This window comes from Echinops telfairi, unplaced genomic scaffold, assembly GCF_000313985.2.
Source record: "Echinops telfairi isolate 266 unplaced genomic scaffold, ASM31398v2 ScPeMD7_7400;HRSCAF=8409, whole genome shotgun sequence".
In the NCBI taxonomy this organism is placed as follows: Eukaryota; Metazoa; Chordata; class Mammalia; order Afrosoricida; family Tenrecidae; genus Echinops; species Echinops telfairi.
Window position 1 is genome coordinate 40,455,025 of NW_022111300.1, and position 18,937 is coordinate 40,473,961.

At 46.6% G+C, this 18,937-nt stretch overlaps 1 protein-coding gene across 1 annotated transcript in view; it reads right to left on the reverse strand.

The window, feature by feature from the left end:
- Nucleotides 1-4,956: 4,956 nt before the first annotated feature.
- MBD2 (methyl-CpG binding domain protein 2) overlaps nt 4,957-18,937 on the reverse strand; it is a gene marked incomplete at its 5' end in the record, with an annotated part of 65,581 nt that continues 51,600 nt past the window's right edge. The window contains 4 exons of the mRNA XM_004703107.3: nt 4,957-5,452; nt 8,830-8,968; nt 12,624-12,804; nt 14,566-14,656. Of these exons, the coding sequence (XP_004703164.3) occupies nt 8,842-8,968; nt 12,624-12,804; nt 14,566-14,656 (399 nt within the window). The remainder of the gene's footprint in view (nt 5,453-8,829; nt 8,969-12,623; nt 12,805-14,565; nt 14,657-18,937) is intronic.

Sequence of the window (18,937 nt, forward strand, 5' to 3'; positions counted from 1 at the left end):
GGACGCTAGCCTGTCAGTCAGATCACAGCCTTAAGATGTCTCCTGTGATCATGAGGATTCTGGGAACTCCTTTTCTTCTACCCTGGTGGCAGCACACACACACTCTCTCTCTTTGTCTCTTTCACTGCTTCACATTCCTGTTGACAAGTCACATGGAGCCATGTGGATGGCAGCCAAAGCCCTGCAGATGCATCTCCCACCATTGGACTCACAGGACTTTCCACCCACCGGCTTACTATCTTCCTGTATTCAGCATCATTGAATGTGCTGTGTGAGTCAGAAGAGGAATTCATCGACTAATATCGCACTTTTGGCTAATATTGAACTTATGGACTTAATCTGGACTGGGCTAGGATGTTTTATTGATGCATAATTATTTCTTGATATAAAGTTCTCTCTTACATATATATGTGTGTGTGTCTCTGGGATTGTTTCTCTAATCAATCTGGACTAATATATGGAGGTATAACACATGGAGGTAAAAAAATCAAATCCATTGTCATGAAGTCGATTCCTACTCAGATTGACCCTAAATAATGTTTCCAAGGATGTAAATATTTATGGGAGCTAGTAGCCTCATCTTTCTTCCATGGAGAAAGTAAGTAGGTTTGAACCCCTGACCTTGAGGTTAGCAGTACAATGCTTACCTGGCAGTGCCACCAGGGATCCTTAATGGTGGTGAACGTGTTCTATACATCAGGAAATGCTATATAAATGAGAGGAAACGTAACACGCTGTCCTCACCATGAAAACAAAAAGATCAGAGTGCAATTTAACATTTCAAAATCGGCCCTGTCCCTCTGAGCTGTGCAGGCAGATTGTCCCTTGTTCCATTCCCAGTCCCACAGCCCTTCCCAACCTCCTCCTGTGGCAACTTCCTGCTGATCCCTGCCCCACCCAGGGACTGGCCGAGGGAGAGCAGGAGGTTTTGAAGAGGTTCCGTCCCCCATCCCAGACAAGAAAACGGGAGACAGAGGAACCTATGGGTGTGGGCTGTGGAGACTCTCCAGTGAGCCTCATGAGATCTAGCATGGCTTCTTCCAGACTCGGTAAGGGACCTTTGCCCTCTCCACGTCCTCAAAATGCTGGCCCAATCATCTCAGAAATGAGCAAGAGGCTTGTCACTGCATCGCCTCGGGCTGTTTGGGAATCCTACACCCTTGTATCTGGGAAACATAGACCAGAGACATCCCTCACGGATGAAGTCATTGAAGATGACTTACACAGGCATTTTTAAAGCTTCAAAATTTATTGCTGTACATCTTTCTCATAGCATGTACTCAGGAAACACTAATAGTGCAAATATTGAGTTTGGACTTTGAGTTAGCATCACAAAGCTTTTTGACGTCTTTTGCGGTCATTTTACGAAGGTCTATAGTATTCCATTTATGATTCTTAAACTTCAAACAAGTAATCTTAGAGTCAAAGAGATTACATAACGCTGTCTAGATCTCTCCCCTAGAACAACAACAACAAAAATATTCCGGAAGTCTTCAGGGCATTCCCTTTCTGGATAACACTTACACCGTGCAACATTTTCCTAACGCAGCAACTCCACGGACTCGGGAACTCATTCAACAAGTAGCTACTGACAAGCTAGTAGGTGTCAGACACTGCGCGAGGTGCCGGGCACATTAGGGCACATGACAGTCTCTGCTGTCATGGTGCATACAGTCTAATCATAGAAACGGACATGCAACAAATTATCATTTTACAATGCAATATAGTAAAGTGCTTCCACGGAGGTATTTACAAAGTGCAACCTGAACTGAGAAGAGGGAGAAGTCCATCTGCCTGGACAATCCAGAGGCAACTTCTCAGAGGCGGTAGCCATTGCACTAAGACTTGACCAACGCGCTGGCGACTGGCAAGCGGAGGCGGTTTCAGGCAAAGGCTCGGGGGTGGAGCTCGGTGGACACTGCAGGAGGAGCAGGTAGTTTTTCCTCGAGCCAAAGGTAAGATGGGAACAGTGACAGGGTGCGACCAACTAGGTAGGTAGAAGAACACGAGGAGGGGCCTTTTGATCTATTTTCCATTCAGTCAACCGATACTCAGTACTTCCTATTCTTCTCAGGCCCCAGGCTAAACGCTGGGGTGAGAGGTGGCAGGGAGGCGGACAGACACAGCCTTGCTCCCTGGGAGCTTACATTCTAGTGGTGGGATGGGCGACGTGTCAACAAGCAATAAAACACAGACTTTTGAAATACAGACTTCATTCTGCTGTGACCGGAAGTAGAGTTGGGGATAGAGCTTGAGGGTCATCGGTGACAGGTGGTCTCTTGGAGGTGACGTGTGGGCCCTCGGGACGCCTCAGGCGGTACGCTGGAGAACTTAGTGTCCCACGCAGTCCTCATGACAGCTCTGAGGTAGGTATTGTCATTCCTGTTTCACTGAAGAGGAACAGGCTCAAAGAGACCATGTCACCATCACTGGAAGAGTCACACAAATGGCCAAACCACGACTCAAACACAGCTTCCCCTAACTTCAAAGTGTTTGCTGCTCAGAGTCATTCTAAGGCCACCAGCCCAGGAGGGCAGGGCAGGGGTGGGGCAGGGCAGTGGTAAGGGAGCAAGCACGCGCCTGTAGAGAGAAGCACTGGGAGGAGGGCGGAGGAGGGTTCGAGAGGGAACCGGAATGGAAAGAGGGACAACGGGCAGGGAGAAACGGGGAGCCCCTGAGGAAGCCACTGCCATGTCCAGAGATGAAAGGAGGTCCCCCGAGGGCAGTGCTTCTGGGGAAGGAGAAGACAGAGCTTGGTGAGATGTGCAGTCAGCCGATCTACCAGGAATGACAGGATGTCTGAGGGAGCCCCCTGGGCGAGTCCTGCCTTGGGCCGCTGGAAAGGATGGTGGCTCGTGTTCACCTGAGTCAGGGAATGTAAAAGAGCGGGAGGCTGGCGGGGCTAACCTGACGAACGAATGTCATTTGGGGGCATATTCTCCCAGGGCATATTAGGGACACTGAGGGTTTACAGAGTAGCCCCAGGTGGACACCATGTAAGGGCTTTTATACCTTGTTCTCCACCTGAGAACAGGATAGGAGGCAGGGAGTCCATTTTCTGTACGTGGTCTCTGTTTTAACAAAAGCTTCTGCTATGAGCGTGGGTGTCTGGGTTGGATGGTTTTGTAAAAATCAATCTACAGCCATCAAGATGCAGTGACTCCCAAGCCTGGTGACAAACAAAGAGTCATGGCCTTGAGCGAAGTGGGGGAGGATAACCATTCTAGCTCGTCACACAGTCTTAAAGGAAACTCAGACGATCCCCCTACCTCAGCCCAACAGGAACAGCGGGCTGGGCACCAGTACAATCCGGGCCGTTGCTCTCCCAGCTCACAAATGTTCCTCTTGATGGGCAACAGACGGCTCCCAGGAAGTGGGTGGCCTGCAGCCCATGGATCGGAGTTGAATGTAAACGGGGAGTTCCTAGAAGGGCCAATTTATGTTGTTTGATACAGACGGATGGCAGCAGCCCAACCCTAGCCAGTCAGCGACTACTGGGACTCTGTCCCTCTTTCCCTTCCTTGGGGACGAGAAGGGTGTTGGGGGGAGGAGCCATAAAATGCACAGATGACACTCAGGTGGAATTGGCCACCTCCCTGACCACATCCCTTCTGGATGTAATTGTAAGAACTAAGAATTCCTATAAAAGGAAGACATTATTTGGGATCTCAAAATTTGCATATAACTACCTCCCCACCTTCCCTGGTGCAGATTCATTTAAGTGTGTTTTGATTAAAAACAAACTCTTTTTTTTTTTAATGCTGTGCCAGTTTTAGTAATTAAACAGCAAGGAATTTTACGTGGTGATGGAGACTTTTGAATTTCAATAGAAAAATAAGTTAATACATTGGAGGCTGCATACTGACGAGTAAGCGTTCCAAGCTGAGACATCAAGGAACTAGGCCTCGGGGCTGCCTCTCTTTGTGGCCTGGGGTCTGAGCCTCACCTGTTAACTCAGTCAGCTCATGAACATTAATACAAAGTCCACTGCCATCAAATCATTTCCAACTCAGAAGGCGCCTACAGGGCAGAGTAGAACTGCCCCCAAGGGGTTTCTAAGGCTGTAAATCATTACAAAGGCAGACAGCCTCATCCTGAATGGAGAGGCGGGTGGGTGAGTTTGAACCACAGACATTTTGCTTGGCAGGTAAGCAATCAACCAGCAGGACTCCTGTGAGTGAACATTAACTCACTGCCAAGGAGTTGAAGCCAACTCCCAAGGTCCCTGCCGAGGGATTTCTGAGACTAAATCTTCAAGGGAGCCAACAGATTAGTCTGTGTCCCAAGGAGCAGCGGAGGGTGGCTGATGTGGACCCTTAGGTTAGCAGTCCAAAGCCTAACCTGCTATGCTGCCGGGCTCTTCGGTGATACTTAGAAAGCGAGAAATCTTCAAGGGAAAAACAATAAACACGAACTTCTGGTAGCATCAGACTCGTGTCCAAGCAAAGAAAGAAGTTTATTCGTAGAGCACTTTCAGAAGTACACAGGAGCCCTCGCAGCGCAGTGGTCATGACTTGGTCAGCAGTCCAAAGGGGCCAGCCGCTGCACAGGGGAAACTTGGGAAGGCTTTCTGCTCCCATACACTCAGAAACCCACACGGGCTAGTTCTACCCCGTTCCATGGGGGTCGCTATGAGCTGGAATCAACTGGATGACAGTGAGTTTGGGTTTTGGGGGTCGTTTTTAGTTTTTGTTTGTTTTGTTTTGTTTCTCAGAAGTACTAATCACACACAGGCTAGATGGCAATGGAGAAATTCTAGTGACGGCAACACAATTTCGGTGACTTCTCTTCTGAGGCATACTGCACTGCAAAAGTCTCAGTTCTTTCCACCACCACATTCTCAAAGATCCAAGAATCAAAGTGGAATGTAAACCAGGAATTTAGAGGGGAGGGGGAGTCGGTGAGGAGTGGCTCTTTATTGTGTGTGCTTTTTAACAGAAAGAATTCCAATCCATCTGTGAATATAATCATTTATTTGTCTTTACAGTGATGATGGAAGAATGTACAGGTGTCCTTTTCAATAGAAGTATAAAAATCTGTTTATATACAATGAAGTCACAATAATCTTTCATTGGGAAATTTATTTGGTACTCCTGATCCATCCATATTAAAACTGCAGGGGGGGTGAGGGGGAGACAAGGATTCCGTGTAAGTGCTGCATCTCCAGTAGACTGCACCTAGCATCCAAAGCTCAGCTTTATTTGAAGGGTCTTGCTTGATATTAAAAAAGACTACTTTTAAGTCCTCAGACTCAAAATAAACATTATTTTTTTGAATAATAGATATGTACATCAAAAATACATCTAAAAAGGCATTGGTTAGTGCTATTAAAAAGCTCTATGTGGTCGGGTTCGCGTTTTTCTTTCTTTTTTCTTAACAGACAAAACCCAGTGGAAACATTTTTGTTGAATTTCTAGGAATTTGCTCTTGGGGAGAGTCGGTCGAGAGCTACCTGGAAGGAAACAAACAAACAAAAATGAAGCTGAGGTAAGGTCCCGACGGTGCCAGCGAGAGGCCTGCAAAACAGGACAAAGTCACTCAAAACGACGTTTCCCTCAGGGCTACCATTCTCTCCCAGGGGCTTTTAGGAACGTCACATCATGTATTACAAGTCTCGGGATGTCCCCTGCTTGTTTCGGGAGTTCTGTTCTGATGACAGTGGAATGCCCTTTGATGTGTTCCTCTGTGTGCGGATGTGACTAAGCTCTGTCTACCATGATCTAAGTCAGCGTGAAAGAAGAAGGCAGAAAAGTACCCAAGTGACGAAGAAAAGCCTAATTGATTGGGCCAGATCCAAACAGAGTTTAGAAACATTCAGAGAAGGTTCGATTTGCAAGGATTTCTTTCTCTGCCCAAAGATGGGGTTTATTTTCCTTCAAAGCACTTGCACATGACGGATGTTGACCTTGGGTCAATGGGCACTGCAATTATCTATGAAATGATTTATGGAGTCACTCGCAGCTAAAGAAGTATTTTAAACACCTGTGCCTCGTACAGCTATTTTCCTGCAACCACTCCTCAAAGGTCTGGCAGATCACCCAGTTCATCTGGGTGCTTCCAGACTGACAAATCGAAGCAACACAGCAAGTCCCAGCCCGTTGCTACCTACATGTCTATATTTTAAAAGTCCAGCTTCCTAATTCACAGCATTAGAAGGAATATGATGGAATGGCCACATGTGAAGAGAACTGTGACCGAGAGACTCAGGTTCCATGTCTGACCAACCCAATGAACTGGGCACCACCCCACCTTTCTCCAGGCTAAGCTGTCCTACCTAGTCCAGAGGTGAGTCTGAGCACCCAATTAAAGTCACATGCCAGCGCTCTGGTTCATGCAACACTTTAAGGGCATAGAGGGCTAAAATGAGTGAGTTGGGAAAATGTAATCTTTATCATTAAGAAGTACTCTTAATTCATCTACCACCTACAAGTCTAATGACCTACTAATACTAAGGTCATTTTCAAATGTTAACATCTGACATACCTAACGTACATCTCCCTATATTCACCATGCCAAAAATAATGGCTACTTTCTAAGAATTAATCAAAATGTATTGCCCATTATTAGTTAGTGAATGACCCCCACTGCCCACATGTGTTCAAGGCAGTGAGTAGCTGCCAGCTTCTGGGAGAGCAGCATGCCCAGTGCCTAAACCCTGGGCCAGCTGAAGTCGATCGGAGCCGCCTCGGTGCCAATCTGCAGGGTCCGGCATTACCAACCCCACAGTTAGACAGCCCTTGATAATCCTCAGAGGGTTTTAAGGAAACCGTCTGAAAGGGAACAGAAAAGGCTAAGAAGCTCTCAGAGAAGAGGAGGGCTTTTCAAGAATTAATGCTGATTAAAAATATATATATTAAAGTATATTAAAAATGTTGATATATATATCTATATACAGAAAGAAAGAAAAAGGAAAACTCAAGCTTCAGACTTCTCTTGGAAAGATTTTACTCCGTACATTCATCAAATCCCATAAGACACTTCCTTGCCAGAACATCACTTCTTCCTGTACTCAGAAAGCAAAAACTACAACAGCACAGAACTTGTCAGCTGCTTCTGTGTGACCAACGGGTGCAGCTGTGTCTGAGCGTGGAAATGTAGGACATTTTCCATCATCACCTGATTTCTGCTTCGCTGTGTCGTGAGCCACAGCCCTGAATGAAGAAAACCCTGCACTTCCAGAAAGGGGAGACGGTGTTAACCATTAAACTCATCCTCCCTGCTCCTGACCCACAGATGGGCTCCTTGTCCAACCTTCCCACCCAGCTCAGGGTCCAAGTGGCAAACCTAGAGTCCTCCTGGCCACTCTTTCACCTGCGCTCCCAGTGATCTGCTCAAGTTGCCTCTACATCCAATACCCTTCAAGTCTCCCCATCCCTCTTTCTCTCCATCCACTACCATAAGCCTGGGAAGCTACCATGGGCTCTTGCTGGCCTGATGTCCGAACCTCTCCCAAGCTTCTCCTATTTCTAGTTCCCCTTTTTCCCCTTGTAGCTGTCATACAGATCCAGTCACGTCACTCACCCTTTGGTGGGTTCACCCTGGTTTTAATGACAAGCTCAAAATCTTTCTCAATGATGCCCAGGCCTTACAATATTAGGTTCCTCCCCCACCCACCCCCCTGCCCCCACGTTGCCATCACTTCCTGCATCCGAACCACATGGCTCTTGAGAAGAGGCCAGCTTTGCCTTGCTCTTTCTTTTGATGGAGCACGATTTCTCCAAATTTCTCCGGACCCACTCCTACTCACCTTTCAGGGCTCAACGTAAAAGTCACTCCCTCAGAGGGGCTTTGGGTGACCCTTTAAGCCATACTGGGTCCCCTGCTACCAGCTGACACCGCACTTGTATTTTGTCTTTATAGTGCCTATCACAGCTGGTAACTGCATAGCCCTCAGAGTGTTTGTTTAAGGCGGTCATTGGACCTTGCTGGGTGTGCTCAACACTGTATCCCCAGCAACTGGCACTGAGTGTCAGGATGGGTACCAGTCTCGAAGGGAGAGAGAAGGCTTCTGAGAGGCCTTACAGACTGCAGACTTGGTGTCTTCTCTCTCTTCCCCACTCTTGACCCGCCCCCATCCCCCAAATCCTCTCTCTCACTCTTACTCTCAGTTTTCTCTTTCCTGCCACCTCGTGCTCCTTCTCAGGTTGGGCTTCAAAGGGGAAAATAAATGATCAGCTTATGGAGGGGAGAAAGTAAAACAAACAATCCCCGCCGCAACTAAGCCGGGTCAAATTTGGAAAATGAGGTGCCAGTAAGCCCTTGGGGACTTGAGTGCCACCGTTTCAAATAGATGGCCTTGAAGATGGATTTTTTGTGCCTTTATTATTTTTTAAGATAAATTAAAGGAATTTGTCCAATTAAAAATGATTCCAGGTAAACTATTCTCTGTCTAAATATACCTGTGCTTCTGGTGCTGTCTGCATGCAGTCTGTGCTGAGGAGAACCTAGCAGAAGGGAGGGATTTTTGCCTACTTTTGGATGCATAGCCCAAGAAGCTAGTATGGGGAAGATGACAGCCACCTTCAGAGGATGGGGTCTCCGCAGGGACAGCCTGGGTGATGAGGGTGGCCAGGCCCCCTCCCCGGCACAGTCCTTTTGCTACAGGAAAGCCTGTGACCCTTGAAAGTGGCTGCAGGGCTGGTTCAGGAGAACCAGAGGACTGGGTAAGGTTCCCCGTGGCCCCTGAGCAGCACCAGGAGAAGCATGCCGCTGCGCTCTCCGACCAGGGGGCCTTACAATACCCAGGCGGGGAGGGGCAATTAAACTAGAGGGGACATAACAAGAAAACCACTTCCGTTCCACGCCTCGGTGTCCCTGCAGTTCCGGTACCTGATCGTTGCCTTAGGCTTCGTCTCCACTGTCCATTTCAAGGTCCAGCTCCTCTGTATCGGCCGCTCGTGACAAGATGTCTGCCATCAGCGCTTCTTCCAATTTCTTCCGCACCTGTTGGACTCGCTCTTCTTGTTTCCTTTTCCAAAATAGAAGGGCGGGGCAGTGAGGAGTGGGCCAGCGGGAAGCGGGGAGCCGCTGCTCGCATTGTATAAAACGTCCCTCAGAAGTGATTAGATCCCTTTCAACGCCTGGGCAGGGGCGGGCGGGGTGAGGAGAGGGCAGCGGCCAGTTTTGCAGGGGGGGGGAATCTGTGCTGGCACCAAACTAAGGCTTTGCCAAAGAGGAAGGCCAGCCCGACCTGCGCCCTGTCTCCCAGGCGAGGCTGGGAGGGAGGGAGGGATTTCAGTGACCTGGTCACCGCCCCACCCCACCTCACAGGAAGTGTTGTTGCTGTTGATTCATTGAAAACCCAAAAGACCCGGACTACTCACAGCAGGGCAGGGGAGACCCAAGACTGGCACTTTTTAGGGGAGTGGAAACCCGAGGAGGAGCTGGTGATTTGGAACCGCTGACCTATGCCCCCTGGGCACCTCGTTGGTGGACAGGATCATTAGAACAGGGGGGCCAGAGGAGAATCAAGCACAGATTCAAGAAGGAAGAGAGGCATGTGCCCCCACGTGCTGAGCAAGATGGAGGGCGCCAAGGCCGGGCCATGTCCGCATTGTCTTGCAGGCCCGAGGCCCTGGGATCCTGGACACTGCAGGCCGAGACTGAGAAGCGGCTCTTGCACATCCAGTTGCCGAAGAAGCTAAGAAGCTGCTTCTCAAGGCACGTTCCCTCCCAAGCCTCAGAGTTTCCCTGTCTCAGGGATGGCAGCAGGATGACAAAAAGGAGGGGGATACCTCTAAGTCATCAGAAGTAATAATAATAAGAGTCTGCACTGCTGAGGAGCAAGAACCCCTGGTGGTGCGGGGTTAGGCAGCTGGCGGCTAATAGGAAGGTTAGGGATTCAGAGCCACGAGCTGTTATACGAAAGAAAGATGTAGCTTGGTGCTGCTGGGATTGCCACCCAAAGCTGACCCCTTTTATAGGCAACAAGAGGACAGGGGACCCAGCACAGAGAACTGTTTCTTGTAAGCCTGAAAGCGCCCAGCTCCAGAAAAGATAGTAGCCAACACTGATCATCCTTCCAAGACGGGAGAGGGATCTCAGCCAGGCTGTGCCCAGACTTCTAACTACAGAACTGTGAGCAAAAAGTGGGTGTTGCTTTACACTGCCAAGTTTTCAATGGATTGCTTAGACAGTATTGAGGAGCCCTGGTGGCGTGATAGTTACACATTGGGCTACGATCCTCAAGGTCCACAGTTCAAGACCATCAGCCACTCCATGAGTGAAAGATCTGGTTTTCTATTCCTAAAAGATTTTCTGTCTCAGAAACTCACCAGGGGCAATTCAACCCAGGGCTATCGGGTCACTATGAGTCAGAATCAACTCGGCAGCAATGAGTTGATTTGGGTTTTTATGCAGTATTTGGGGTATGGTGGGGGAATAGTACCTAGTGAATGTGGTGCACTTTAGCTGGAGGCTTACAAGAAATAAGATATTGGCTATGCAGTTCAAAAAGAGAGAAAGAGAGCAACAATTCTATTTGCAGCAACTTATCTCGAACCTGGATTAATTCCCCAAGAAATATTTAATTAATCATTTCTTTTATGATAATTCCATCAAAGGAGCAATTTTTAAAATAAGTTCATCTTAAAAGGAAATCGTGCATAGCTAGCTCTGAGATCCTTTCCTCCGTGACCAAAAGGAGTGACTGCATTCTCCTGAGATCGCTCAGAGAACCCCAGTCTGCCCCAAACACCAGGGGGGTCCCTGTAGGTGCGGGCATTGCTCTCCTCCCGGGACGCAGAGAGCTGGTCCTGCTCTTCATTTTCTTTCTCCAAGGAAAGCACAGTCCAAAGGGGAAAGCAATTCTCTCTTTGCTTTTTCAGATTAGTTTTCTTATAAAAAGAAAGCTGATCATAAACTCCATTTGATCAAGGGGTGTGGTAACAACTTTGATCCCTTTTAGCTTTATAAACGGAACTGCTTTTGTTTATAAAAAGAATTTTCCAATTATAACCCTAGCTAGACCCATATATTTCAAAACCTGTTCAGGTCAACCTTTTATGGTTTGAGAAAGCACAAAAATGCAATATGAAATGTATTTTCAACCTACATGATTTGAAGATGCCATCTGCTGGTTTTTCTCGGGACAGTGCGGCAGGAAGGTCATTGCTGACAGTGTTCAGGGGCTAGAGATGCAGGCGGGACTTGCTTTCTTGTGCTTTGCTTGATTGCACTTCATAGACATTATGTTTTCCACAAACTGAAGGCTTGTGGCAATTCTACATCGAACAAGTCTGTTGGTATAGCTTTTTTCAAATACTATGGGCTCGCTTTGTGTCTCTGTGTTGTATTTTGGTAATTCACCCAAGTTTTTCTAACTCTTTCCTAATGCTATTACACTCTTAAGAGACTACAGTGTCATGCAGACATAACTTTTATGCAGTGGGAAGCCAAAAGCCTCATGCGGCTCACTTTAAGTGACCTCATGCGGGTCACTTAATGGCAGTGGCTGGAACCAAACCCATAACATCTCTGAAGTCTCCTGTAGTGTAGTGTATAAACTCCTATTTTAAAAGAAAACACAGCACACTACAGTATCACCAACAGCCAGTCAGAGTAGTTCAAAAGCTCTGCATGGCAATTCCTTTCAGGTCTCCTTTGGAATAGTCGTACTTCTCCTGAGCAATGGCTTGCTTTTTCTTCTAGATATTCGATAAATCTAAATTGGACGATGTCCTTTTCCTACTTGCTGATAAAAACCTAACCTGGGCCTCAATCCTAGAATGAGGAAAACTGTCAAGAGTCACAGCGTGTGTCTGCTCCTCGTTTCTGAAAAAAAGAAAAACCTCCCGGCCGTGGAGTCCTTTCCAACAACAGTGACCACATAGGACAGGGAGAACCGGCCCTGTGGGTTTCTGAGGTTTAACCCTTTAAGGGCGTGGTAAGCTTTGTCTTTGTCCCTCCGCCGGGGTGGTGGATTCAAACTACCAACCATGGGACTAGCAGCCCAACGCACAACCCACTACTCACCAGCAGGGCTCCTTTGCCTCCTTTCTGGTTCTGTTTTATTCCTTTAACCTTTGCTCATCTTTCGCGTTTGCTTGTGCCCTTCATCTAGAGAACGAGTGTGTGTGTGTGTGTGTGTGTGTGTTGTGTGTGTGGTGTGTGTGTGTGTGTGTGTGTGTGTGTGTGTGTGTGTAGTGTGCCTTTGGGGCACCTTAAAACGTTTCTTGGAGCCAGGGAAAGATAAATAAATCTCCAAATTGCATGTAAGTGAAGTAAGTATACTCAAGAGAAATGCACCGGACTCTGGAGATGCAGCCGAGCTGAAGTAAAGGCAGCAGGAGCGAGATCTGTGTTGACAAACCAATGGAGGGAGCAAGGGCTGCAGGCAGCACTGCTCCAGAGGGCTGAGCGCAGAAAGCCCGAATCTCCCATCACAAAGCCCACGATGAGAACAGAGCATCTGGGGCCTGGCCTTAGGCCCGGTTGAGGCCCTTAGCCACAAGGCTTCAATACTCTTTCAAACTGCATTTGTTCTAAAGGCCCGATGTCTGTGAGAGCTGTTTAAAAAGTAAATGCGAAGCCTTCTTTTTCGTTCTGCCTAAGCCTAATGGCCCGTATAAAATGTCTCCAAGAGGTAAAATGCAGGTGTTTAAAGGCATGCTAAACGGCCTTACCTAATGTCGTCGTCTGTGACGATGAAAGCCTTGCAGAGGGGTTGCGCGGTGTTGAGCCAAACAGCGGGGTTCTTTTCCACGGCAGCGGCCGAGATCTGCCCTGTAATTGGTGCGGAGCTTGTGTGCAAAGCGCTAGCAACAGCAGATAAAAGGGTCTCGTCGTTACTGCCCGGACCAACTCCTGCAGTAGAAATGGCCACTAGTTAACAGAAAAGAGATGGATGGAGGCACTGAGCACCCCATGCAACCTTAGCCAACTGAGACGTCTACATCCTGGTCCTTGCTGTCTGATTCACCTGAAGCAAGTCAAGGCAGCGTAGAGTACCGCCATACGCACCTCGTGCTTATTCGACGCCGATAGAATTCACAGTAATAATAACGAGACAACTGAACATTTGAATAAAACCTCAACATCATCTTAAAATGTGTTTTCTGAAGGACTAAGCTTCTAAAAGGCTGGTTTCATGTCCTCAAGCAAGGTCCACTATTTGAAAGCCCTTTATGCAATACAGTGAGTGAGTGATGACGTAATGAGCTCATTATGAAGGCATTCTGAGGGCTGTGGCGTGCTCTCTCCTTGCAGCTCTTGGCATTCACTGCCAGCAGCATCTCCATGTTTCTCTGTTTCAGGAATTCCCTGCAGAACCCCGTGGGAGTATGCTGGAGCTGCAGCTTTGTCTGCAAGCTTTGCAAATCCATAGCCAAACTGGCCCGCAGCTGCTAACAGCAGAAACAAAGTCTCCAGATTAATGGAACTATGAAGTGCACACCTGACTATTTGAATGAGACAGAAACCACGGCCACGCTTCACTTCAATGCTTAAGATCCAGTTGTTAAACTAGCTAAAGCAATCACTTCCGAGAGCATAAAGACAAAAACAGAAGCAAACTGGCTGCCATCGGTCAATGCTGCCTCATAGAGACCGCACAGGACAGAGTAGTGCTGCCCCGGTGGGTTTCCAAGATGGTAACTCCACAGACAGAAAGCTCTGTCCTCCCCCAAGACCATAAAAGGAGGGGACAACCTTCAACCTGTAAGTTAGCGTGAGGAGCTTTGAGCAATCCAATATACATTAAGATTCGGAAGCCCAAAGTTTTAAGACTTCTAAAAAGTGTGCTTCTCTGATATGTGGAGGTGGCTTCAAAAATTCATGGAAAAACGAAACTAAAAGAAGATGAAATTTCCCCACAGACTTTTTGAAAACCCTCATATGATAGGCTAGACTAGCCACTGGAGTCCCCGATCCCAAGTCTCACTTGGGCTGTTACTGGGCCAAGGAGCATTCTGTTCCCACTGCTTCTTACAGCAGCACTTCCTGGTGGGAGAAGAGGAAGCCAAGCTGCTAAGGGTACTTTGGCTCAGAGACAGACCAAACACAGGGACCAGGTGTTGCTTTCAACTTGGAGCATCCTCATTGGTTGCTAAAAACTGCACGTGAGCTAACTTACATGATGAACCCAACTGAAGCCAACATTTTACCCAAGGAAAAAACCATACATAGCCTACTGGACTGAAGCAAACTTGAAAAGCACAAGTTGGAAAATGTACATAGAAGCATGCATTTTCCCGCCTTCCCCTCCCTTCCACCCTCGTGAGCCCTTGATAAATTACATATTATTATTATTATTATCTGATACCAAGGGCTCAAGTAAAAAGAAAATGTTTTGCAAATGATGATGACAACATCTGTACAAGTGTGCTTGATACAATTGATGGATGGATGGATTGTTATAAGAGCTGGAAGAGCCCCCAATAAAATTATTTTTTTAAAAAACACAATATACATTTTCCCCAGGGTTACTACAAACCAGATGTCCTCCGGCAAAGAGTATGATCCCCATAAGCTAAGAACAGGCCACAGACATTTTTGAATCCACAGCATCTAACAATGCCAGCACGCAGTAAGGACTTAAACATCTGTTCCCCTGAACTTCCATCATACCTTGAAGACCTTTAGGTAGTTCCATGGTTTTTATGATTTGTTCTGTTACATCGGATGCACTAAGTCCTTGTAGCCTCTTCTCCCAAAAAAGCTGTGAAGCAAACAGCACTGTTAGTAAGCATTCTCTTGAAACAAGAAAGTAACACAGCAATGCTATTGAGTAACGAAAATGGAATCACTCCAATCGCTTCCTGAGTTTTCCTTACAAGAAGCTGGAGGACACTCCAAATCTCAGTTATTTCTACAGATCCAAATTTTCCAAAGGACATTACTCAAGACATGTTTTCTTATTTTTTGCAACCACTCTTACAGTAGTACATGCTATTACATGGCTGTGTACTATGAAGATTTCTCTAAAAACAGTAATTTCCCACTTTTCAAAGGTTCAATTGGCATGAATTTTTAATAGCATCACTTAGGAGGGAAAAGAAAACAAATCACATTATCCTTTACCCATTATCATTAGGGAAAGATTATGTTTCATAGGTGATTTTTCCAAGATAGTAAAGCCCCTTAGCATACTGTAAGTGAAAAAGAAAGCAGGTTTACCAATGGACTCAGGAGCCCTGGTGGCACAGTGGTTAAAGCATTTGACTGCTAACCCAAAGGGAGGAAGTTTGAACCCAACAATCGCTCCCCAGGAAGAAGATGTGGCAATCTACTTCCAGGAAAACCTTTCTAAAACGTCTCCAAATGTCCCTGCATTTTAACTGGATTCGACACTCACAAGTGACCTTCTCCCAGGTCATCACCGTGGGTGTCAGGAAGGCTACATAAAAGGTCTTGGTGCCTTCCAGAGCTAGGGAGGTACACAATTGTTTATTCAAACATGAAACAGTCCAAGACAGGCCTTTTTTTTTGTATTGTTTTTATTCTTTTTTCTCTCTCCCCATAGTTAGCTATCATAGCTCACTAATACCAGTCATCCATTCAACTTATGCCGATGGAGTTCCTACTATGATCAGTGCTTGCACTGTGGATGCACCAGTAGACAAGAGAGACATTACCCTTGGCTGCAAGTTTCCTCTCTTTCTATTCCACTTGGCATTCCCTACAGGTCAGCAAAACTCTTTAGGACTCTCGCTAGCTGTTTCATCCTGGAAACCCAAGGCCAGTCACATAGTAGGTACTGAAAAGTATTTGTGTGAAAGGCTGGAGATGGGAGTGATTGGCAGTGGAAGCCCAGTGGCATATACTCATACTTCATCTATCTCAGAGTCCTGGAGGACAGACCTGAGGAAGTGTTACTAAAGTGGTTGCCATGGTGAGCTAATTGAAAACTAACCAGAATACAACTTCAGCATTCCTTTAAGTGCTGTGGATTTAACTTAAACTTTAGGAGACTTGTTCAACTTGCCTTATGGAGAATATCCAAAGGGGATGGGGAAGAAGCAGGGTTCACAGACCACAACCCTTATAACCACCCCAAACACACAACTGTATCCTGATGCGATGGTGTGGGAAACTGACCGTGTTTATAATTAGTCTCCTCCTTCACCCTGAGCTCACTAAGATGTACTGTGAAGGGATTTTAGCTCTTTGCTGGAAGTCAAAGCGAGATGGTTTGGGCTGGAGTTAAAGGCAACAGGCACATACTGTTTTATACACAATCCTGCAACCATGGTGCCCATGAGGAGACGCTTGGATAGACACGCAGACTAAACAGGGGTGGGAGTACATTTAACAAGCACATGTCGATTTGGCAGAGGATGTTTGTATGTGTATGTTTAGCTTTGCTATCCAAAGATGTGGTGGGATGCACAGTGGATAAAGTCATGAAAACTTCTTAGGTATCACCAAACACTTGGAAAAAATGAGTCGGTAGGGCTGGGGGACCAGAACTACAGTCTCAGGAGACACCAAGGTCAATTGGAATAGCATAGTTCACAAAGACAATGGTCTTCGTCCTATCTTGGTGAACTACCTGTGACTTTGGGGAACAGTGACTGGAGTTTTAAAGGCTCATGAACAGTTATCTATGGTGCATCTATTGGTCTCTTCCCATCGAAGGAAAGAAGGCCAATGAAAATCAAAAGATATATGGAAACAATTGGTCCAATGGACTAATGGACTACAAAAGTCATCAGTCTCTACAACCCTGAGACCAAATAAATTCAATGGTGCCCGATTCCCCATTGCTCTGAGGAAGATAACATAAAAGGTCCTGGAAAGAGTGTGAAAAAAATGTGGAACAAAATTCAGAATCATAGAAGAGGCCCGACTCACTGCTCAGACAGAAACTGGTGGAAACCCCAAGCCAATGGGCCATAGTCACTCTTCAGCTCTGTAACTGAACTCATGCCCCTGCTGGACATCAGGGATGGTTAGTAGAATAAATGACAATCCCTGACCTCTAGGAGTGTGCTATTCAGTGGGAAGCAAACATAGTCTACAAAATTCACGGAATGATGAACTTAACTACACAAATCTTAAATTTCCTTCTGTCTGCCCCCTTACCCAAATCAAACTGCCTCTCATGTGGGCCCAAGGCTGGTTGGAGGCCCTGGGGTAGGCAAGACCAGCTGGTATGCTGGGCCCAGGACAAAATGAAAAGGCAAAGCCAGCCTCGTGGGGGTGGGAGGAAGAGAGGAGTGGAAGGTGGAAAGCCCTGTGCTGTGCAGCAGTGTTCGGTACTATCATCGGAATGCCATCCCCGGCACTGCGTTTCTTCAAAGGAGGGGCAGCAGGAAAGACTTCTGGCTGGATCTACGTGATCCGCGGAACTCTTTCCTTAATTCCTTATTAGAAGGACCATCAACAAAGCACTTTTCGTGCCACTGTTCCTCATTTGGAAGAACAAGGAAAAGACTCGCTGGCAAGGCTCTCCAGCTGAACAGTCCGGGCAAGGAAGGAAAGATGCTCGGAAATGAAGGGAGCACACTGGAAAGCAAGAGACGGAGGGTTAAAGAAGGGTCCAAATCTTGCTCTATTTTAAGCCCAGTGGCTAGCATGGATAGCTTTTAATTATGATTTCCTGAAACTGCCATTTATTGGTTATTTTTGTTTCATCTATTTTCATGGTGTGGTGACAGAAAAGCTTAGAAAACATCAAAAGAGCAGAAATATCTCAAGATAATGCCAGATGTCCCTAGAGAAAGGCATGGGGTGTGTGGCTGGAGATCAAAAGTTCAGGATCACTCGCTTTTGATCTAGAAGGAGAGGAAGATGATGAGAAGTTTAACTGGGTGGGGTCCAGACTGCACAGCAGAAAAGGGGCCCTTTCACGGGTACAGAGCATCACTGCAGTCAGCTCCTCCCCTTAACTTTCAAGAGCCTCCGTCCCAATGGCTCCTTCCTGTGCCTCATAGATGCCCGTTTCATGACCAGACGACGGGGAGGCAAAGAGGGAGAAATGGGAGACCCAGTTATATGAGCAGATAAGAAAGCTCAGGAGTAAGGAGACACAATTCTTATTCTTAGGCATTGGAATCCAAGTCTTTCCTGGATAGGGACATGGTGAGAAACAGCAATTATTTGACTAATTCAGACACACTTTAGATGAAATAGTCTTTCACGGATGGATCAGAGATGCTAGAACCATATAAAACATTGTTTTCGTTTTACTGGGAAATGCGGAATTCCAAACAGCAGAAACATGTATTTTTGTAGCGTAACCCATAAGTTAGAAAGCATCCAGGTACAGAGATTTTAGAAGGGATGCTGTTATTTTCTATTGCACCAGGAATCACACACACAAATCAAATTTGTCATCGACTATGAGCAACACACAGTTTTACCTAGAATGCCTTTAGGAGTTCCAAACATACAGATACAGTGTGTGTGTGTGGGGGGGGGGGGGGGGGGGGGGAGGGGATTAAAAAAAGAAAAGAAATGAGATAGGTTCATCTTGAAGAAGTTGATGTCCATAAATTCTTAGTATGTAGCTATAAGTGGGACCTGGTCACGTTTAATCTGAAAATCCAGAGGCAAATCAAGGCACACCAAACGTAACCCTAATTTTAGCTCTCCTACACCATCTATAAATGTACCTTGCCCTTTGCAAATGATCATCTCCAATAGATCCCATTGAGATGCCAATATTGAAAACTACATAAAGTTCATCTAAAACTCATCAATCTCTAAGCAAATGTTTCTGTGGCTTCTTTCACTTAAATCCCGTAGATGAAATTAGCCTCTAAGAATATAGGATAGGAGCTTGGGCGTATGGGACTTGAATCTCTGTAAATACCCTCCCTTCCATCTCAGATTGTCTCTGAACCAGTGAGCTCTCCCTTGCTCTCAGATCCTGTCTCAGAAAAGTCCGTGTCCTGTCGCTTCTCCAAGATGATCCCAACACCTGTGCTCCTATCGTAGCTTCACCTGCCTCCTCTTACTCCATCAATTTGCCAACTTCTTTCACTTTTTCCATCTC